This window comes from Ruditapes philippinarum, unplaced genomic scaffold (assembly GCF_026571515.1).
Source record: "Ruditapes philippinarum isolate M1 unplaced genomic scaffold, ASM2657151v2 ctg23_1_1_1_1, whole genome shotgun sequence".
Classification (NCBI taxonomy): domain Eukaryota; kingdom Metazoa; phylum Mollusca; class Bivalvia; order Venerida; family Veneridae; genus Ruditapes; species Ruditapes philippinarum.
This window is the reverse complement of record NW_026864815.1, coordinates 232,398-256,948: the sequence shown is the minus strand read 5'-3', so window position 1 is coordinate 256,948 and position 24,551 is coordinate 232,398. Positions and strand designations below refer to the sequence as shown.

The following is a 24,551-nucleotide window of genomic DNA, read 5'->3' as shown; positions in this document are numbered from 1 at the left end:
CTTGATTTTCATATATTGTTCATATATTGTTTATGTATGTTTTAAAAAATCTTTATGTTTTTATTACACTGTTAACAATGGTGTCTTAAAATATTTTCATATGGAAATTCATTTCATGTCAGACAATTTGGCCCGCTTTACTGAACTTAAATATTTATACAAGATGTCGATTCAATGAGTTCGATACGTACATAATAACATTTCTATTTTTAGAATGACCAAATGTATTGATATTTCTATGCTAATATTTTTTTTATTTTGCTTGAATTATAATTAAAATATATTATTATTCTAATAAATTTGGCTTTTTTTATGTACATGTTGGTCCGCTTGTAGACAACACTGCTTTGACTAGGATATGACATATTAATTAAGTCCTTGTTGCTGGGACCGAACATTAATGAGACCTTTATTCAACAAATGCTCGATTCTTTGGTTCAAATTAATCATCTTCTAAAAATGTCACGGGGTGAGAAAAATGTGCAGCCTGACCGGGACCCTCGGAATACCGTACCGCGGCTCTACCGACTGAGCTATCCTATATGTCGCTTACACATCTTCTCCCCTATATAGTGAACAGTTCTGAACCTTGACAAAAATATAACTTTGCAAAAATAGTTTCCACTAATTTCATAACTATTACAAAGAACACTGTACAAATATATTGTCTATAAGTGAGGACTAATGCTTGTTGTAGGTAGAGTGTCAGTCTTGGCTTTATCACATAGTAAAGTTTAAATATACACTGTTTACATCTTATGTCACAGCAACTACAAAACAAAAACTGTAGAAATATTTTGTTTATATGTGATGATAAAAAAGAAAAAAATCAGTACATTGTAGTACATCGCAACTAGCCGTAAAATTTGCGAACCGGACAAATGCTAGAAGAAGATGGAGTGTCGCATAGATCTTCAGAGTTTTGACTTTATCACATATGCACTAATAGATCTACATCTTGCATTTATTTGTTCGTATCTTAGCCTGCTGGCAGAAACTTATTTTACGTATGTGACCAGTAGATGAACGTCGGTTCCATCTGATCATGACCTGCACTGTTCGCTATTCATTTAGCACTAACTTTGTTCCCTAAAATGATGACTAGTCTTGTCCAAGACTGCACGTATATTTGATTGTTACTCGAGTGACAAATGTTGAAGTCACATTTTGAATTCAGTAATTCCTTGTGAGTTTATGAAATTCTTTGATTGATTTTGTGTGCGTGTGTGCGTGCGTGTGTGTATGTGTATGTGTATACGGAATGAATCTCATAAACTGTAAAATATTTTGCCCGGATAAGCAGATCAGATAAACACTCGGAAAGTAATGCTGCGATAATCCCACCCCGCGGCTGCCCCCCCCCCCGTCTTAAAATACCTTTTTCTTTAACACAGATAACTAAAGAGACCATTGGTTAATGTTAATAAACTTGACAAAAAAAATGTTTTGTTTGGAATAATATCTGAACAGTCCATTCTGAAAATTTGATTAAATCAAATATACCAATTCATAAATGGTTTAGATCTATGAAAAATGATATTATTCCCATATAGTGATTAAACAGGTGAATGTAAAATTAAGTACATTTTGCAAAAATTCGTTTCTTTTTTATAATTTACTTCGCATGAAAAATAAATAACTCACGTGGCCTAAGGAAATTTCTATAAATATCCGTCGGAAATTACCTGTGACGTTCCTTTTATAAAAGAGTGGGGCAGTCTTTTTATATTTTAGGCAGATATATTATTTATCAATAACAACTCTTAGTCAGTGACCATTATAAACAGTCAATCTTTTGAAATATAAGTCAACAGATGTTATCCGGAACTCGGCAAATTTGGGGTTTTTCTGGGCTAATCCCCCGATACAAACAAACTTTAACTGCTATAGCTTCACGGTGCACTACCGGTCACAATAGATTAGTCAACCTGTTGCGCTTTTTTTCGAAACTGTAACTGTAAAAGTTTGTCTGTACCCCCAGAAAACCCCAGGCAAGTCTATTCAGCTCAACTTGGCAATGAAAAATAATCATAATGTCACATGATGGAATTGTACGGCGGTTTCCAAATAACGTTATATAAAGGTAAAATAAAACAATTTATACAAAAAGAAATAAATCAAAGAAGCCGAGGGCAATATGTAAATGACTTGTTATCACTTAGATATTATGATGTGTAGTGTATCTTATCGTCGACATTTTATCAAACATTGAGGTAGAAAAATAACATAATTAATTTGCCCTCGAGACATTTAAGTTAAATAATTGTTTCCAATTTAGAAAAATAATTTCCCAATGACCTCCAATGAACTGCAAAACGGAAATGAATTGTCTACTATAAGCAATTTATTAGATACAATTTAGAAATGTTCGTTTTTTCAAATACGTTACCCTAAAATATATCATATCTTTAGTTATGTTGATTACAGCGAGTAGTAAACGCTTATTTCACTTGGCACTAAAGCTATATTTTGGATGTTCAATGATATTGTTTATATGGTATGGAAGTAAATTGAAACCTTTACCATCCAATCAGGTAATGGGTTTATTTTTATTCATTAAGTTTTGTGTTATTAGAACTTTTATATTTAGGAAGCATAAAACAAGTAAGTTTTTTAGCCTTGAGAGGCACGTAAACAGAAATCTGATTTTTTTCATCGATATTTCTCAATATTTCATAAATAAATATAATAAATAAACTTATTGTGTCATAAAAATTAAATACAGCTAATATATAAAAGGATTGTAACCGGTTTTATAATTAATTAACATGTGACTTATTAAAATAAGATATTGTTTCTAATCAAGAACGAAATCAGTATTAACAAGTTTTCACATTTTGCAGAATGAAGTTTCTTTAAAGAGATCGGTCTCTGTAATGCTAAGAATATCAATGCACGAGAAAAAGGACGATTTAAACACCAAAAATTATTCGATAACCCAAAAATCTTTCTACAACAAGAACATTTCCAACGGTGCAAATGACGGTAACCTTGAAGAAGAAATGGGAGAAAATCTTGAAGATTATCCAGAGAAGGTGATTGATGTATATCCCGATAATTCAAATGATTCTCGTGCAGATCTTAAAGAAGATGTGAACCACGAAGATATCCTTACAGGAACTAATTCCACAAAGAAAGAAAGACTGATCAAATGGCGTAAATTGATAAAAGAGCAGGTCGCTTTGTATAATCATTCAGTTGTATTTAGAGCAAAAACTGCCGACGTGTTTTACATATCTGCTATTTCTTCTCACATGCGTGGAGACGTTACTAATGAAGTAAGAGATAACTCAATAACGCATACAGTTACAGTAAATGGTTGGAAAGGAAAAAAGGCGAAGACGGGAAAACTATTTTGTTGTTTCAAAGGTAATAATTCAACATCCATCAACGAAGTATCTAAAATAAACTACTGGGATGTCCCTGATATAAAGATAGTTCAAGCAGTTCAGTACCATTGCAATATGTCTGAAGTTCCATTCAAAGGAAAACAAGTTTATGTAGGATTGAATGAAAAACCAACTTGTCAAAATACCGAATACATTCAAGTTGAACCGGAACACAATCCACCTTCTCAGAAAAATGTCTCGTTCGCTGTGTGTGCAAAAATTGTTTATGGAAACTTTTCAGCTCTAAGATTGATGGAATGGTTCGAGGTCAATAAAGCGTTCGGAGTGGATAATATTTCTTTATTTACGTATAATGTTACCAAGGAGATGATAAATGTGTTAAACCATTATCAAAATGAAGGATTTCTACACGTGAAAGAGTTTGATTTTCCATTAAAATGTATGTATCTGTGTCTGTTAATTTAATAAATTATGAGTAATCGTTTATATATAATCTTCAGTCATTATTATATTTAGCTTATCATAATACCTTATACAAAAATAATCAAATATATATAGCTTTGTTTACTTAATTTGAAGCCCATAGACGTCTGTAAAAAAAATTTCTAATACGATAAGATCAAAATTTTATGTCATTTAAACTTTTCGTACACCTGTATTTTTCATAATTCATATATATATATTTATATATAAAATGTTCACTCTAATTTAATATTTTACTTTTATTGACCGATGTGATACAAAATATTTAAATTAACAGCTATGAAGGGCTTCTCTCGATGGTGTTAAATATCTGCACAACAAATTCAATTCCAATTGATTAAAAATACATTGGAACCGCACTGACAGTGCACATGTTAATTAAAGTTTCCTTGAATTTGTTATTTGTGCATGCATTAAATGAAACATTTCAAATACTAAAAATCACTTAAAACCTCTTCTTTTCAGCGCGATTTCCACGCTTTCTTGGCCAGAAGTACATGATGGCGTATATGGATGAACAAGTAACGGTGTTTGACTGTATCCAAAGGTTTCGACAATACACATACATAGCTATTATTGATGTTGATGAATTCATCATGCCTAAATTTGGACAAACAAGCTATAAAATTATGATGGTAATAATATTGTTAAAAAGAAAATGCTTTTTATTATTTTCATATTTTATTATTATGAAGATTTATATGCCGCTGTTCTGACGTTTAACTGACAAAGGTTACCGCGCTGTAACATGATCCAATACCAAAATGTTCGGAAAAAACTTAGCTATATATGCACACAATTAGAGTTAATATAACAATACCATAAATCTTTAACCACACTACAGTTATCACGGCAGTTATTTATATGTTGTCATGTTTTAGCCAGACAAACGCAACATAACTATGTCTCTGCCTTTTTATCATGGCACATTTTGTCTTAGAAGCAAATAAATCTTTAAAATTTTGGAAAAGGCAAACATAAATTTCATAAAGTATAAATAATGGTTAAGAGCATGTAAGATGCCTGTTACCTGTAGAAAGTAGCACTAAATACAAAATTAATTGTTTTAAAAGAAGCGAAATGTAAACAAATTGGTATTTTAGCTTCCATACAAAGAACTAAATCACTATTAATGTATTAATTATCAAAATAGTAACAGAAAAAAAGATAAATCAGGCATTTGGCCGATGAGTATCTTTTTGGAAACTATAAAAGTACATCAAAAATAAAAAGCTTTAGAGAAATAAAAGCATTTCTGGTGCATAATGGGCCTTGTATAGATTTTGAATTACTGAGTAAACATTATCATTAGTTTTATATGTAAACATAATTCATCTATTATCAGGAAAAACTGTTGGGAGAGTACAAGAACGCTGCAGGGTTCACTCTAATGACCTCTCTGTTTGTAATGGATTGGAATAAAACCTTCCAGAACGCCGATTTTACAATTGGGGCTTATACATTGAGAACACATCCTATCTGGGATAGACGAAAGAGTATATTAGTAACAGAAAGAATAGACCTGTCATCCGTCTGGACTCATGGTTTCCACAGTTTGAAAGACTATAATCGGTATGTGCCAATATATAAATTAGTACCTCTTTCGTTGTAAAACCACTGCTCTTCGAGAACTTTTTCTACTGTCCTATTCACAATAGTTTACTAACATTTATGTATATGTTTAATTGTTTATGTGAATTGTTAAACAAATGTTCAAGAAAATTACATTAGGTTTCAAAATATTCATTTCTTTGTAACAAATAATTACAGACAAATTTTTGATTTCTATATAAGTACAGTGTACTATTCATTCATTTATTCATTTCTATGTAAAATATAATATAACATTCATTCATTCATTCATTCATTCATTCATTCATTCATTCATTCATTTACATTACATTTTCATTTATATTTCATTTATCTATTTATTTATTTATTTATTTATTTATTTATTTATAAAATTTATTTATTAAATTTATTTATTTATTTATTTTATTTTATTTTATTTTATTTTATTTTATTTTATTTTATTTATTTATTTATTTATTTATTTATTTATTTGAAGGGTACCTTTGTTTTCGAAATCTGCTGTGATATACCACTACCGGAAGTGTCGGTCACAATGGATAGCAACTGACACGTGTTTCACCAACCGACGCAAATACAAAGATGCTACTATGAAAGTGTATTTAGGCAGAATCAGGGATAAACTTTTAGAGATGAAAAAAACGTTACATCTTTCTTAGTATATATTTACTAGTATTTATGTATAGAGTTCTATCCAGGCGTTTAAGTACTCATAATAGAACAGTCTGCAAATTGTAGACAATATATTAAACATATAAGTTAAAGAATTGTTCACATGTTGCATCTGTCATACATGTATATCGCTATGTTTATTTGCATTACATTAATGCATTATTTATATCTTAAAGTATCATTATTTTGATAATTAAAAGCGTTTATGTTATACATAGAATTATGTTATGTCGTTTTTACGAAAAAATAAGTCCGTCCAATTTAAAATACCCCTTCTTTTAGTGTTTTATTACCAATTACTCTCTGAACTAATAGCCCGGAACTATTGTTGGTATTAAACGACCTTCATATATCAATTAAGTCAAATGAAACTTAAAATTTAAACGCATGTACAAAATAACGATTTTCGTCCTAATACCCTGTACAAAATCATTGTCAATGTCTGCATGTGAAATTTTTCTTAAAAGTTGTATAATTCGAATAATTTTCATGTAAGAACCAATACTTTTTAGGGTAGTCAATGAATCCTTTCCCTCATGATCATATTGCGAAAAATGGCCGTTTTCAATGAAAAGCTTCCTGTTACAAGTTCAAACTGCTATGAAACTATGAAAAATGCTTCAATACTAATCAAACTTGGCACAAATGTTGACTGGACCATTGCCTTTGTAACAACATGCTCAGGTTTAAATTTCATGTTACCATGACAGCGAGGGGACATCTGAAAATTGCCAAAACTTACTATTTTGCGTTGATTTCTTTCCATCAAAATTGATTTCAAAGTGCAGCAACTTCTCAATGGATTGAGATAGAGTCAAAGGCTTTTCCGTGTTGGTTACACATTACCTTATGATCGACCTGGGGTCATTTTAGCCTCTCTAAAGTCCAAAATTTTCTTGGCGATGAGGGGGACCACCGCCCCCCTTCAAAACCCCCAAACAGAAGGGGGCACATCCCCTTCTGGCAACCCATAATGCACCTTTTGGATGAGGAGCGGCGCCGAAAAAGTGGTCACTTTTTTAATCAACATTTCCACCATCGAAAAACAGTGTTTGTGGACTAAATAGGGTAATTTTTACTATTTCAGGCCTCAAAAGGGGGGGGGGGGTCGAAAAGCCGTCAAAACACGTCTATATGAAGTAAAAGGTTAACGAGTAACTGCCCGGCGAATGAAACGTATCAGAACTTACTTATGTCAGAGTAGCGTAGAGCATATTGGATAGCATGTACGAGCGTTAGCCGAAAATCATCCGTTAATTCTAACATATCAGACAGGATTTTCCGCTATAAATTTACACTAGATCTAAAAAACACATCTTATACCGTCATGTGCTTTAATTACTTAAAAAAACCGGGTGCATATCATTTAATAGCCGAAGTATTCAAACACACTTTTGATATAATTTCGCTTTTTTACTTCAGTTGTATAATAAATTATTCACCGAAGGTTTCTTCACATAAAGTTCGCAACAAAGTATAATAGTTTCGATTTTCAAAAGAGGAACAGCTGGGCCAAAAAAACTTTCGTTGCACATTGAATAATATTTTATCAAAAATATATTCTGAGATGCTAATAACTAGACTTACTAAATGGGCAGACAAAAATTCAGATTACATAGATAACCAATATGATTTTAAAAAATCTAAATCAGCCCATGAGTGTGTATTCATTTTCATGCTATTATATCGAAAACATCATCAATGAAAAAGAAACTGTATGCTGGGGGAATAGATCGAGTGAGTTTGTGACAAAAATTAATTCACATAACTTATTACAGCTAATAAGTGTACTTAGTTGTAAAATCTGTAATCCTGTATAATTCTATGAATCCCGTAACATCTTTTATTGGAATAAAGCAGTGAGACCCAGCATACTCTTTTTTTCCTGAATGATATTGTAGAAAATATTATTACAAATGTAGTAACTAAATGGTATTTTAAGTATTGATGACGTAAAAATATTTTAATGATTATTCGCTGACGGTGCATTATTTGCACATGATCCTCAATCTCTACAATCAGTACTGAATGGCACAGGCTAACTATAATACAGTCATGGAGATAATGATATTCGAAAACGGTCGTCACACATCGTATGACTTTTTTTATATTATGTAACTCGCGAATTTAAACCGTTCAGTCATTTAAATATCTTGGCGTGGGATTTAGTATCACACGCAACAGACTATCTCTCAACATGCTCGGTTTTCTTTCCATAATTTATTCATTGTTCACAACCAATAAGAACTACCTTTATCCCATTTTTTTTATTTTCTTGTAATTATTGTGCGGAAGTAAGGGGTCACGCTGGAGCAGATATTGAGAATGTACATACGAAATTAAATTTTGTAGGAAAGTTCTATAGGTAAAACGCTCTAAAACGTATATTTTTTTCAATCTTTGGTCGCTTAAATTCGCTATATCTCTGATATTTGGTCAAGAAGGTAATGTTACAAAGTCTGTCTTAGTACAGGGAGTAAATTTAGTTCAAACATTAGGCCCTATTATTTAATATGGATTTTTTGGCGTTGTGATATCTTTTCAATAGTTTACACAAAAATTTTACATAATCAAATTTGAGCCATGTCAGATCTGATCAGGATCCATGCTGTTCGCTATCAGTTTCTCTACTTGTAATAGGGTTTGTAAGCGAACATCATGGATCCTGATCAGACTGCGCGGATGCGCAGGCTGGTCTGGATCCATGCTGGTCGCAAACGCATTATGTTGGTTTTGTCATGACGCGGCTCATTTATCTTAAAATTGTGATATTGATACGTACCTATTAATGAAGAAGATCACCTGATAAAAAAGGTAACGTGAACGATGTACATGTACGTAATTATAAAGAAAAAATATGGTCATTACTAAGATCAAAAGTAATTGTTGTCGCAGCACTAAACTTAACCGGTGAGTATTGGTAAGTATTACGTATGTCACCTATGATTGGCTATCGCCCATTTAACTCTGCAAATATGATAAAAAAATGTTTCAGTGTAGTCAAACAATATTTTATTATATGAATATATATAAAATTAATATACAAAGATACTTAAAATATACTATTTAACTAAGACCATATATGCATACGTACGTAATATTTAGGCCCACTGCACGATGACATGTGTATCACAAGCAGCTGCTACCAGTAAAGAGCCAATATTTATAGCCCGATATACATTATATAGCACCAGTTTTATTTTTTAATTTCTTATAACCTTTTTATTTGTGGATCGATTTTTTTATCCTTATATTACGTGAAAATTCTTTAAATTCTTATTTTGGAAATATAAGCGGATTTTCATTTTTTTTACTCTTTAAAAAGAAAAATCAGCTATTTTTCAACTGTATTTTCAAAAGCTTTTTAGCACCAAGTTTAACACTTTACCAACTCAAAAGGAAAAAGTTTTTATTTTTTTATTTTTTGCTGTACTGTATAAAATATGAGTTTACAGACCTTTCTAATGATGTAAAATATCAAAATGTTTCTTGAAAGATAACTTTGATATAAAATTACTAAATTTATCATTTTATCAGCCGCCATATATTTTGCCAACCATTCACAAGTTACCTGTACAGTATATTGCATTTTACTGACTCAGAAATTCTGTTCATAGGCCAAAAGATTCTACGAATGAAACTAAATATGCGTTTTTAGTGTCGTATGACCGCAATATATCTGTCTGACCTTCGGAATTTACCAGGAACCAACCAAACAGGGAACCAATTTTGCGGGAAAAATACTAAATACTGAAATTTAACTTGTTTGTCTTATCTTGCGTTCAAAATACAAGTAAAACTGGTGTAAGTTTTCAAATTCCTATGACAAAGACGAATTTATACATTTACTATGTGAAGAGTTCTGTTTGTTTCTTTTAAATTCAGTTATGGAAAGTTTATTTAAATATGTAACTAGATTTCGCGATCATGTATGTAATATGCCTACTTGATAATTGCAGATGTTTGTTACATGGGTACACATTTTTATGCATTTACTTGGAGTTCATTTTTAGACTCCTGAAAGCACTCCTGAAATCTCCCTTTCTATATAAATTAAATCAAAATAATGCTTAATTCAGGGTTTTCTGAAATTTTTAACTTGCACACATGTTGTTATGCACGAAAAATTATCTGCATATAATGTTATGAACCTGGTCATCCCTCCGTCTGTTAGCAGGTTTCGGTCTGCATCTCTTGCACCATAGGAAGGAATTTGATGATTGTTTGTCTCTTCTCTTGACTGGGCCCCTCTTGTAAAGATTCAACTTGGCCCTATACCAACCACAGGCAATCGGTGCGTGGCTAGGATAGTATACATGTACATGACCACGCCCACTTATTTTTTTATAAATATTTTTTTTTCTTATTAATAAAATATTTTTTCATTCAAAATGTTTTTAAAATATCTTATTTTCAATAAATCAACAAAGAAATTTTTTTTAAAAAAAATTCATCCATATATACTATTAATATAGTAAAGGTAGAAAGGTTCGCCAGCGGACCTACCACCAGGCCTTATGTTACCTCCCAGATCTTTGTTAATTGTCAACCAATTTTCACCAAATAAAGTGCAATCTACGCAGAAATGATTTCTCTTTCGAAAAATGTACAATATTAGAACAGTTGGTACGACAAAAGATGGAATTTTAAAGCAAAAATGCACTTTTTGTCTAGGTCGGCCATCGCATGACCGAGCCGAAAGTAGACGATTTTGAACATAAATCGATCTTTTTCTTAATAACAAACTAATGTCAGTGCATGCAAACAGTTGAAATAGAAAAGGCAGCTATAATACTATCGCTCACCGGTCCAAAGTAAATCCAAAACGTCTGCAGGTACGCACTTTCAGTAGTTATTTGCACTAACTTTTTAAATTTCCCGACATTGTACATGTATACAAATTCTGATCCGGATATTCAAAGTACGCATGCTCGGTTCCCGCTGGTACCCAGCTTCGCTCAATTTTTATTATGCGAAAAGCGGTACGCATCAGGTACATCCGGGTCAGCATTTGTATACATGTAATGTCAGGGAATTTAAAAAGTTAGTGCAAATAACTACCGAAAGTGCGTACCTACAGACGTTTTGGATTAACTTTGGACCGGTAAGCGATAGTATTATAGCTGCCCTTTCTGTTTCAACTGTTTGCATGCACTGACATTAGTTTGTTATTTAGAAAAAGATCGATTTATGTTCAAAATCGTCTACTTTCGGCTCGGTCATGCGATGGCCGACCTAGACAAAAAGTGCATTTTTGCTTTAAAATTCCATCTTTTGTCGTACCAACTGTTCTAATATTGTACATTTTTCGAAAGAGAAATCATTTCTGCGTAGATTGCACTTTATTTGGTGAAAATTGGTTGACAATTAACAAAGATCTGGGAGGTAACATAAGGCCTGGTGGTAGGTCCGCTGGCGAAACTTTCTACCTTTACTATATTAATAGTATATATGGATGAATTTTTTTTAAAAAAAATTTCTTTGTTGATTTATTGAAAATAAGATATTTTAAAAACATTTTGAATGAAAAAATATTTTATTAATAAGAAAAAAAAATATTTATAAAAAAATAAGTGGGCGTGGTCATGTACATGTATACTATCCTAGCCACGCACCGATTGCCTGTGATACCAACTTGGCATGGGTCAACTTGGCCCACTTATAAAAAAACAAAAAACATTTAGCATATTAACTTTTTTCTGTTTACTTGCATGTTATCAAGGCAAGCTATTTTAAATGAATAATAAGAGATATCTTATATAATTGTACATTGTACTTCTGCAGCATTAAACAGTTAAGTTTATTTAGAAGAAATTCATTAAGTTTATTCATGCAGATTCTTTAAAAATGAATATAATGCAAATGTGTTTCCTTTGATGATTTTTGTTTAAAAAATATGAAATAAAACGTGTTTACTTATTATCAAAAGCTTCTAATTAGTTGCAGGTGGTCATTAATTAAATTTGAATGATCGCGTTCATCATAATTATAACCTGATTAAACTGTACCCTGTCAAACACGTGGTAATTAATTGGTTATAATAGCAATGTACACATTATTTGGTTCCAACAGTAAAGAGTGATAAAACAAACCAATATATTAATAAATTGAAAAGTTGGCCGAGTTGACCTGTGCCGAGTTGGAATAGGACCGAGCTGACTTGGGGGCCCCCGAGTACGTTTTAGGGCCGAGCTGACCATGATGCCTCTGGGGGTAGCAAAAAATACCCAAATATTGCCCAAATATACTAAAAATGAATATTTTGTACTAAAAAAATGCTGTTTTTAATTCTGAATACAAGATGTTCTTTCAGCAAGATATAACCAAACATACCCAAATATAGGCCTACATATTCGTATTGTTGTGTTTTTAACCAAATAAACCCAAATATTGATCTACTCCATTAAAGTTATTCAATGAGTTAAAAATAATATGATGGACATTTGTATGAAATTTCAACAAAATTATACATTTAGTGCCGCTGCTTGACTGGGTTGAAGATTTCTAATGAAAGCTGAAAAGAAATTTTTAAATGTCTTGTCGTACAGTTATGCTGCCATGAGCATTATCAAAGATGAATGATCAATATTAACATCAGAATGATAATATATATAAATTGTTTATTTTAAGATAAACAAACATGGGCAAAAGCAGAAAGTCGAGGGCAGGAGTAGCTGACAGCAGTGGTGAAATAGACGAGGTAGTAATTTCATTGATCGAGACAACCCTTAGAGAAAGACTTGGGTACCGTTCATTGCCACCAGAAATTTGTGGATTTGAAAAAGAAAGAAGGTAATAACTTTAAATGAGCTGTGCCATGACAAAACCAACATATTGCGTTTGCGACCAGCATGGATCCAGACCAGCCTGCTCAGTCTGATCAGGATCCTTGCTGTTAGCTATCAGTTTCTCTACTTGTAATACTTGGTTTGTAAGTGAACAGCATGGATCCTGATCAGACTGCGCATCAGCGCAGGCTGGTCTGGATCCATGCTGGTGGCAAACCCATTATTAAATTAGGATTGCTGGCAGCCATACATTTCAACCATGCAACCAGTACAGACCAAGGTCAATCAGCACATACATGCTGTAGGTTATGGTCTTCACTGTTCAATATTCAGTCATTTCTTTGTTTGAAGTTTCCACTAAAAAGATAAAATATTTTTAGATTGATTAAAAGAAGAATAGTGAGAGCCATTGTACTCACCCTGGTGTCAGTGTCACATTTTGGTTAAAAAAATTCTTGCATTCATGTTGGTATCTCCAAAACTACTGAAGGGATGGGTAAAACTTCACACCTTTGAGAGCACAATTGGAGGTCACTGCACAATGCCCATATTAACTCTAATATGGATTTTAATAGAATTATGGCCATTTTTAACTTTTAAAAATCTATATTATCCAGGCTCTTGTTTTTCTATCAAGCAATGAGAATTGACAGAAATTTTACATTAGAGACAGCTCTTGGCTGGGACTAGGCCAGCCATTATAGAAATCGGAGGGGCGCCTGTGGCCGAGTGGTTAAGGTCGTTGACTTCAAACCACTTGCCCCTCACCACTGTGGGTTCAAATTCCTACAGGGACTTTGGATTCTTTCATGTAAGGAAGCTATCCAGCTAGCTTACTGAACGTCAGTGGTTCTACACAGGTGCCTGTTCGTGCCTGAAATAATGCACAGAAGGGGAACTAAGGTCTTCCTCCACCAGTAAAGCGCGAATGTCGCGATATGACCTATACCGTGTTGATGTGACATAAAAAAAAAAAAAAAAAAAATGAAATCTGAGAATAATGTGTTTCAAATCATCACAACTGAAAATCTCAGAATGGTTGAATCTTCATATTAAATGAGCAGAAATATTGTTACATGTATATTCATATATTGTTGACTTCAATTTTGCCAAAAATAAATTCACCGCATTTGATTTTAATTCCAAAATGATGATAAAGATAATGAATGATATGCATGATATAAATGTCCACTTTTTTATATCAAAATTATAGGAACAATTTTGTTTTTTCCATAGACTTTGCCATTACTGGGGTATGCCTCAAAATTTGGAAAAATTTCTGCCTGGAGCAGCAGATGTTGTAATACTGCAAAATCATTATTATTCATGGCTCACTTATTTTCGTGGTTTCTGTAGATAGGTTACTGCTGTAACATTATTTACATTTTACCATAAAGATACACAGTTCACGAATTTAAGAACCCACAAAAATGTTCTTTGTGACAAAACCACAAATTTTCATGTCCATGAAATTAAGTGAATTCACTGTAAAGTGTATTGTATTTTAGAGAATTGCTGGAGTTGATAAAGAGAACTGTCACATCAGGGGAAAGTAACTCTGTTCTGGTTATTGGTCCTAGAGGAAGTGGAAAGACAATGGTAAGTACAAACACAAGTTTGAATGTATACTATATCTTTTACCAAATTTTGTTAGGCACAAAGCTATTACTTGATGTTATACTTACATTTACAAGGATCTTTATATAAGTGGCATGATTTTAAAGAATATCAAAAAATTGACACCCAACAAAGGATTAAAAAGTAAAATGAGTGATTTCTTTGTTATTAACTTAGCAGCAAATAGGACATGTACAATACAAAGAATATATTTGATTGTTGATATTCATTTAACAGTAGTGTTTGAAACTTATTAGCTTTATTCATAACATTTCTCTATCATGGAATGAATGAATTATTTTTTTTTTCATCTTAAACATTTGTCTGCCAAATGATGTTGCTCTACAGTATAACCAGATTTATTCAGATCTAACCTATAACCAGATTTATTCAGATCTAACCTATAACCAGATTTATTCAGATCTAACCTATAACCAGATTTATTCAGATCTAGCCTATAACCAGAGATTTATTCAGATCTAACCTATAACCAGATTTATTCAGATCTAACCTATAACCAGATTTATTCAGATCTAACCTATAACCAGATTTATTCAGATCTAGCCTATAACCAGATTTATTCAGATCTAGCCTATAACCAGATTTATTCAGATCTAACCTATAACCAGATTTATTCAGATATAACCTATAACCAGATTTATTCAGATCTAACCTATAACCAGATTTATTCAGATCTAATCTATAACCAGATTTATTCAGATCTAACCTATAACCAGATTTATTCAGATCTAGCCTATAACCAGATTTATTCAGATCTAACCTATAACCAGATTTTTTCAGATCTAACCTATAACCAGATTTATTCAGATCTAACCCATAACCAGATTTATTCAGATCTAACCAATTTCCACATCTTCTATACCTGACACTTTATCATGTACACTGCTGATGTCTATGTTGTCAAATAAACAAATGTTATTCACTTTCAGCTAATTAAAAGTGTACTAAAGGAACTTCTCCAGAGTAAAGAAATCAAAGAAAATTTACTGCAAGTTCATTTAAATGGTATGTTTTTCTTTATTAAAAAAATCTATGGAATTCAGGGTTTTATCTATGTTTAGGTATTGATTTTAATTAAGATAATTGTTCAGCCATTAAGTATGCAGTAAGTAGAAGTCAAAATGAAGTTTAAAGAGTTCTCTTCCACTGTTTACACAGCATAGCAAAATTGTTACAAAAGTCATGTTCATGTAATAGGCTCAGAAATAAAAAGTGCCATATCAAAAGTATACATACCTAACATTCTGTAATTTGGTTTCTTTATTATTAAGTTCATAGATTAAGATGGCTGTTATTATAGTAAAAAAATCATAATTTTTAGCTTGACTATATATAAATTATATAGAGAGCAGTTTTGTCTTCCTAACTGCTTCCAGTATTTTATTTGTCGAGCTTCCCTGTCGTCTGTTATAGCTCTTGTTTTAGATGTTTTCAGAAAAGGTACACTGATGTATGGATAAATTGGTTAATAATTGTCCTATTTTAGGTTTGCTACAGACAAATGATAAAATAGCTTTAAAAGAGATCACTAGACAGCTGCATCTAGAAAACACAGTTGGTGATAAAGTATTTGTAAGTAATTTTAACTTTATTGTCAAAGAAAGCATATTTCAAAAAATGGTAAATCCAAAATCGACAAGACATAACATTCTCATATGAGCTTAATAAGTATTTGAGCCATGTCACGACAAAACCAACATAGTGGGTTTGCGACCGGCATGGATCCAGACCAGCCTGCGCTTACGCGCAGTCTGATCAGGATCCATGCTGTTCGCTATCAGTTTCTGTACTTGTAATAGGGCTTTAAAGGGAACAGCATGGATCCTGATCAGACTGCGCGGATGCGCAGACTGGTCTGGATCCATGGTGGTCGCAAACGCACTATGTTGGTTTTGTCGTGACGCGTCTCATTTATTTATTTATTTTTCAGTTACCTGGTAGAGAGTATGCCATTTTTGACCGAAGAATGCTTGAAAAATCTCTACACATACCAGATTTGTTTTAATGGTTTCAGTGCCAGATAGTAAAAATATTGTACTGTAGGTCTTGTAACTTTAGATATGACATTAAATTTTGTCATACATGCCATAATTTCACAAACATCTGGGATATTGTCCCAGAAGTCAGATTAGCTATAAAAACTATACTGCTTATCTATAGGTGAAAGAAATTGGCGAATGTTTCAGCAGTTTTGACCAAAAATAATCGCATATTAATGGCATATTGTCCATACCTAACATAGCCTTATGCTATTGTTTGACTGATTAAAGTTATATACCCTTATTATATTGAAAAAAGATTACTTTTGACCTTTTTTTAGCTCACTTGACCGCAAAAAGCACCAGGGATCATTAAGATTTTATAGACTTACATAGGAAAATTACATTTAAGTCTTCTTGTGTGAAATCATAATGCCAAGAGCATAAGCTGAGTGATCAAAGGCCATCATGACCCTCTTGTTTAATTATTTTTATGCCCCCGCCATGTAATGGCCGGGGCATATAGTGTTACCCTGTTCCGTCCTTCCGTCATTCCGTCCTTCCGTCATTCCGTCCTTCCGTCATTCCGTCCTTCCGTCATTCCGTCATTCTGTCATTCCGTCATCATCAGTTTCCGTTCATTATCTTAATAACGGTTGCACATATTCAACTCAAATTTGACATATGGATATGTCATGAGAAAATACAGGTCAAGTTCGAATTTGGTCATGGTTCGATGATTTTTGGCAGAGTTATGCCCCTTTTACTTTAAAAATAATATGAAATTTTCAGTTTCCGTTCATTATCTCCCCAACGGTACAACACATTCAACTCAAATTTGATATATGGATATGTCATGAGAAAATACAGGTCAAGTTCGAATTTGGTCATGGTTCAACGATTTTTGGCAGAGTTATGCCCCTTTTACTTTGAAAATAATATGAAATTTTCAGTTTCCGTTCATTATCTCCCCAACGGTACAACACATTCAACTCAAATTTGACATATGGATATGTCATGAAAAAATACAGGTCAAGTTCGAATTTGGTCATGGTTCGATGATTTTTGGCAGAGTTATGCCCCTTTTACTTTGAAAATAATATGAAATTTTCAGTTTCCGTTCATTATCTCCCCAACGGTACAACACATTCAACTCAAATTTGACATATGGATATGTCATGAGAAAATACAGGTCAAGTTTGAATTTGGTCATGGTTCGATGATTTTTGGCAGAGTTATGCTCCTTTTACTTTGAAAATAATATGAAATTTTCAGTTTCTGTTTATTATCTCCCCAACAGTACAACACATTCAACTCAAATTTGACATATGGATATTTTTTTGGAATGCCAAGGTCAAGTTCGAATTTGGTCATGGTTCAATATTTTTTGGCAGAGTAATGCCCTTTTCACTTTGAAAAAAATATGAAATTTACAGTTTCTGTTCATTATCTACCCAACAGTATTACATATTCAACTCAAATTTGACATATGGATATGTCAAAGGAATGGGCAGGTCAAGTTGGAATTTGGTCATGGTTCGATGATTTTTTGGCAGAGTTATGTCCCTTTCACTTTGAAAATAATATAGATACATCTTAGGAATAGGCAGTTTAAGTTTGAATTTGGTCGTGGTTCAATGATTTTGGACAAACTTATCTTTCTTGAATATTGGAAAAAATTTTGAACTTTCAGTTTCAGCACTCATACTTTTGTGGAAATGTATGTAGCCATTATTTTGGCTACAAATATGAAATATGCTATTTTCAAAAGGATAAGACTGAATAATTTCAGTGCCTTGAACATTGTATGAAAATGGTTTGTGTTAACATTGAAAAGTTTTAAGGGCTTTGAACTTAAAATGAAAACAATAATTTGTGCAAACAAATTTGGAACTAAATATAATAACATCTGAAATTTTGGCTGCATGCGGGGGCATCCGTGGCATGATGACACATTTCTAGTTGAACAATTATTTTACAGGGATCTTTTGCTGAAACGTTGCAGTTCCTTTTAGAAGCTCTGAAAAGTGGTATGTATAAACAAAACAAAAATGTGACTTAAACATCTTTGTTATCAATAATTATATGAGCCGCGCCATGACAAAACTAACATAGTGTGTTTGCGACCAGCATGGATCCAGACCAGCCTGTGCATGCGCGCAGTTTTGATCAGGATCCATGCTGTTCGCTATCAGTTTCTCTACTTGTTTAGGGTTTGTAAGCGAACAGCATGGATCCTGATCAGATTGCGTGGATGTGCAGGCTGGTCTGGATCCATGCTGGTTGCAAATGCACTATGTTGGTTTTTATAAGACGTGGCATTATGAATAAATATATATCTTCACAAAAGAAGTTTTAAAAATTGCAAATGTTTGTAATGTTCAATACATTGGGCAACTGTGTTGTTAATATTACCTATATACATGGCTGCTGTAAAGTTACATATTCATTTTTATAAGAATCAAAGGAAGTAATTAAGCTGTAAAATAATCTTTGTTGATTGTTTTATATATAACTATTTATACGGGATGATTTGAGCTGTCTAAAATTAGTTATACATGTGTCATACATGCCATATTTCCAGCCACCCAGATAGGGGGATTTGGCTTTAAAAAGCAGGGGATTTGGACCAAAAGTAGGGGGATTTTTAAGCAAGCACAAACCAGTCGTAATCTTAAAATGATGCAAACATATAATTAAATTTCCCCCATTTTTGTGTCGCCTCTACGGAGTAGTGGCGACATATAGGGATCACTTCTCCGTCGTCTGTCTGTCTGTCCGTCCGTCCGTCCGTCACAAAACTACTCCTCATAAACTACTGGTGCAATTTCATCCAAACTTTACAGGAATGATCAGTACCAAGTCTAGTTGTGCATATTGTCAGCATTTTCCGGTTCAATGATTTTTGTCAGAGTTATGGCCCTTTAATAATTTTTAATTTTAAAGTTTGTCCGGACTACTTCTCTTATACCACTAATGCAATTTCAATGAAACTTTAAAGGATTAATCTGTAGCTCAAGTCCTTGCGCATATTGCACGGGTTTTCCGGTTGAATGATTTTTGGCCGAGTTATGGCCCTTTGATAAAAAGGTTTCTTTTTCTGTGTGTTGCCAGATACACAAAAGCTTGTCCGGACTACTCCTCATAAACTACTGGTGCAATTTCATCCAAACTTTACAGGAATGATCAGTACCAAGTATAGTTGTGCATATTGTCAGCATTTTCCGGTTCAATGATTTTTGTCAGAGTTATGGCCCTTTAATAATTTTTATTTTTAAAGTTTGTCCGGACTACTTCTCTTATACCACTCATGCAATTTCAATGAAACTTTACAGGATTGAACTGTAGCTCAAGTCCTTGCGCATATTGCACGGGTTTTCCGGTTGAATGATTTTTGGCCGAGTTATGGCCCTTTGATAAAAAGGTGTTGTTTTTTTCTGTGTGTTGCCAGATACGCAAAAGCTTGTCCGGACTACTCCTCATAAACTACTGGTGCAATTTTATCCAAACTTTACAGGAATGATCAGTACCAAGTCTTGTTGTGCACTGCCCGTCTGTCTGTCCGTCTGTCACAAAATTTGTCCCAACATGAAATTGGCCATCATGAGGCGACACATGTGATTACTGATCGCTCTTGTATTATGAAAATGAGCATTTCTACAACATCATTATTTTGATATTTTCCAGTTTTAAGCAAAAATAAATAACAACTAAAACATGTATCCAAAATGTGGTAAGTTAAATTATGTTTATTGGTAAAAATGATGCTTTAATTTTTTTGTTGTTCAAATTTTTGAAAATCGGGGGATTTCGATCCCACGGCGGGAGATCGGGAGACACGGTCAATAATCGGGTTTTTTGTCCCCCGGCGGGGATATGGCATGTATGCAGTGTTACTGGTCTTAATTCTGAGATAGTCTTTATCATAGTACCTTCTGTGTGACCTTTGTGAGGCAGTTTTTTCGAGCTAAAGGCTCCAACCTATCATGGAGATTACATGTATATTTTATATTTTCAGGAAGTCAGTCAAGCAAGCCTATTCTATTTGTTCTGGATGAGTTTGATTTATTTGCATTTCACAGAAATCAGACGTTGTTGTATAATTTGTTTGACATCTCACAGTCGGCTCAAACCCCAATATGTGTTCTTGGTGTAACTTGTAGATTAGTAAGTATCCCTTAGATGTCTTTATTGTTATTTTTCAAAGTAATCCAGGGCTTTTTCACAGGTTGGGGAAGGGGCCCTACCCTTATAATTGTGGGAACATTGAGGTATTTGATAACCACTGCTTGACAGAGTTAACGATTGATTGACAGAGTTAACCACTGTTTGACAGAGATAACCACTGCTTGACAGAGTTAACCCCTTTTAGACTGACTTAACCAATGCTTGACAGAGTTGACCATTGCTTGACAGAGTTAACCACTGTTTGACAGAGTGCTGCTGTCAAATGTAGGACATGGTTGTTAACTTGTTATGCCTGTTTGTCCCAAACCTACTATCCCAGTTTTTGAGCATCAACCACCTTAACTTCTCATTATCATGGTAAGATGGCAGTCTGTGATTCTGATAATGGCACATAAGTATTCCTTCACTAGTTATGGCAGAAAATAGTAATGACTCTAAGTCCAACAAATAATATCTCTCTTTCATTCACATTATTTTAAAGATTATATTTACTTCCCTTGTTTATATTTACTTCCCTTTATTTTAGGATGTAATAGAGTTACTAGAGAAGCGTGTAAAGTCTCGGTTCTCACATCGTCAGCTACACATGTTTAACAGTCTAACATTTATGGAGTATCAGCACTTGTTTACTGTCATATTAAGTTTACAAGATGATTTTCCAGACCAGAAAGTTGCTGCAAACTGGAACAAACATATCAAGGTAAGAGAAAAAACTACCTCATTTTGTGTAAACTTGGCAGCAGTATTTGTTTCTCATGATCTAATTTTATCAGCTGTGCCACTTTCTAAATCCAATATTTATGTCAGTCCATAATGGTATCAGAACGGGCACCTGAGTAGAACCAACGACGTTCCATTAGCTAGCTGGATAGCTTCTTGACATGAAAGAATCCAATATCATAATTATAAGAATTTAAATAATTTTTCTAGGAACTAAGTGAAGATAAGAGTGTTGTTGACATATTACAAAGACAATACGAGTACAGTAAAGATGTTCGTGCCCTTAAACAACTCCTGGTAAGTTATTTCTACAATAATTATTACACTTGATGAGTAACCAAAATCTGTCAGAATTTGAAGTAATATACTCAAGATGTATTTATTGATTAAAAGTAATGAGAGTTCGAACTCTAAAAATGTGTTTCGTTTTATTAAATGTGGTTGAAACATTTTAGGTTTGGTATGTAACATTTACAATAAAAACAAAAGTGACTTGAACTTAGCTTCAAGCATCAAAAAAGTAAACAAATCAAAATTTCTTTAGTAAAGTTTTAATTTTTATCTGATAACTTGAATATCCATAAAATATTTTGCCATGACAAATGAGCCGCGTCACAACAAAACCAACAAAGTGCGTTTGCGAGCAGCATGGTTCCAGACCAGCCTCGCGCAGTCGGATCAGGATGCAGCTGTTCACTTACCAACCCTATTACAAGTAGAGAAACTGATAGCGAACAGCATGGATCCTGATCAGACTGCACAGATGTGCAGGCTGGTCTGGATCCATGCTGGTCGCAAATGCACTATGTTGGTTTTGTCATGACGCGGCTCAAATCATTGTGTACCTGTATCTGTGTCACTTCCATAATTTCAGACATACCCAGTGTGTCATCTAAGTGAAGATAATTCGAAACTGAAGGCAGCAGACTTTCAGGAATCTCAGAGAATGATAACTAATGATTCCAAGGCATCGATGTTACATGGTTAGTGTACACTGTCATTCAGATACAGTATTTATTTTTATAGGAATTTTATGGACATGTAATTCAAGGCCACACACCAAAACCACTCAGTTATAAAATTTATGTAGTCTGTTAAAAGTTGATATTTTATCTGATTAGGGGATTTATTTATTTATTTAGTTATTTTATTTTTTTTTTCTCAGAATATTGTATAAATGTTTAGTGGCCTAATAGTCAAGACATCATGGATGTGCACTTTGAAATATTTGCCCCACACCTTTGTGAAGGTTTTTAAATCCTGCATGGAAACTTCATATTTCTAAAGTATCTAGGATATTCTTACTCTTAGGGTTTTGTCATCAGCAGATGTTTAGAAAGTTTAACAATTACTATGTCAGTAAAATATACATTTAACTAACAAATATGCCCTTGATAGCTGAGTATAAGGCTAACGAAGGAAATAAGCTTTTAACTTAATGGGCAATCCTAGGGTAGCAAAAAACATACTTCTTAATTTTATAAGTATTTTTGTTTCATTTTTGTCTGTTTTATATGTATGTTGATAAATGTGACAATTTTGTATGTGTAATGTATATTTCCATGAGTAAATCAATACAAACTGTTTGAATGGCAACAAATTGTCATCAAAAACATATTTCATTGCCCAGGTGTATAGACCTACACTGCTACCTACAGTACTTAACAGAAATCCTAACAGGTTGTCTTCATAACAGGTACAGAAAGTGGATATATTTACAAAATCAATGTATATTATGAAGAATAAAACTAGATTTCATTTTTTTTTTCAGGAGTATCTATATTAGAGTTGTGTTTGATCATTTCTATGAAACATTTGGGAGATATTTATGATGGTGAACCATTTAACTTTGAAATGGTCTATAAAGGTGAGTCTCTTTTACATTAATATTCTGTATTGTTAAGGTTTTGCTACATAAGTAAAGTCTGTTCTTTTCATATGATATGAAATCCGATCAGTGGGTAAAATGTTTATTTTGTATTTATTCTATAAAAAATGTAAAATCAGAAATTTACTTTAGTTTAGACGCGTAGTCTGTTAAATGTTGATAAGTGTAAGTTATGAACAAAGAGAGGTATTGCTTTATTCAGATGTAACATACCCAACCCATGCTTTGTCTTTTATTGCTAATATTTAAACCTTAACCTGCTGAATTTGTGTAATGGATTTGCCCTGCTTTGAATTTAGAACAGTCCATTCAAATTTTTAAGGGATTTTAATATCAAAATACTAAAACTGAGCTATAGTTTGAAGCCTGTCAGACTGCATGGGTTTGCTGAGCTATAGTTTGTAGCCTGTCAGGCTGCATGGGTTTGCTGAGCTATAGTTTGTAGCCTGTCAGGCTGCATGGGTTTGCAGGCTGGCCTTGGTCTGTACTGGTGGTATAGACTAAATACTTATAGTTTTTTTTGTTTCAGCAGGGTAAGTGTTTAAAATGCATGTTTAAGGTATTATCAGTTATAATTCACCATTTGTTTATGTTTATTTAGAGTATCAGAAATTTTCTCAAAGAAGATCCTCTATGCAAGTATTTGAGAAACCAGTTGTTATGAAAGTGAGTATGCAAATAAAGCAAATATAAGCCTATACTTTATAGAAACATAAATACATGTAGTAAAGTTGCTTTTCAAGTAAGAATATATCCTAGTGTATAAGAAAGTACTCTGTAGTACTTTTTTGTGTGAGGTCATGTGTTGTCTCCCTTATTCAAAGTCACTTGAACAGTTCTTTATCATTTTGATCAAAGTTAAATTAACTGGTTATAATTAAAAACTTCTATGACTGTTAAGAATATATGTTGCATATTTTATTGACAAATTATGTGTTGTTTTTTTTAGAGTGTTTTAGTTTTGAAGATAATAAAACTACTATGTTTTTCAGGCTTTTGAGCATTTGATAGCTTTAGAGCTAGTAAAACCATTAGATAACAGTGGGGGAACAAAGGTTCAGAAAGAATACAGACTTATGTCATTATTAATACATCCTTCACAGATTCTCACTGCACTCCAGAAATATCCTAATTGTCCTACAGAAATAACTCATTGGGCCTCATGTTCTCTCGCTGTATGAAATAGGACTTTATCCAGTGAGATACAGAATTTTATTCAGTGAGATACAGAAATTTATTAAGTGAGATGTAGAAA

General features: G+C 33.0%; 2 protein-coding genes across 2 annotated transcripts; both read left to right on the top strand.

The window, feature by feature from the left end:
• The first annotated feature begins 1,697 nt into the window (after window positions 1-1,697).
• LOC132726946 (uncharacterized) lies at window positions 1,698-6,302 on the top strand. The gene is made up of 5 exons (XM_060712360.1): window positions 1,698-2,534; window positions 2,844-3,789; window positions 4,299-4,468; window positions 5,179-5,405; window positions 5,902-6,302. The coding sequence occupies exons 1-5, from the start codon at window positions 2,415-2,417 to the stop codon at window positions 6,080-6,082; spliced, it is 1,644 nt and encodes a 547-aa protein (XP_060568343.1). The 5' UTR covers window positions 1,698-2,414; the 3' UTR covers window positions 6,083-6,302.
• Window positions 6,303-9,766: 3,464 nt separating this feature from the next.
• On the top strand, window positions 9,767-24,551 carry LOC132726930 (origin recognition complex subunit 4-like). The gene is made up of 13 exons (XM_060712344.1): window positions 9,767-9,899; window positions 12,726-12,887; window positions 14,392-14,482; window positions 15,451-15,526; window positions 16,008-16,093; window positions 18,482-18,530; window positions 20,519-20,667; window positions 21,215-21,388; window positions 21,619-21,705; window positions 22,283-22,391; window positions 23,180-23,275; window positions 23,898-23,962; window positions 24,289-24,551. The coding sequence occupies exons 2-13, from the start codon at window positions 12,736-12,738 to the stop codon at window positions 24,475-24,477; spliced, it is 1,323 nt and encodes a 440-aa protein (XP_060568327.1). The 5' UTR covers window positions 9,767-9,899; window positions 12,726-12,735; the 3' UTR covers window positions 24,478-24,551.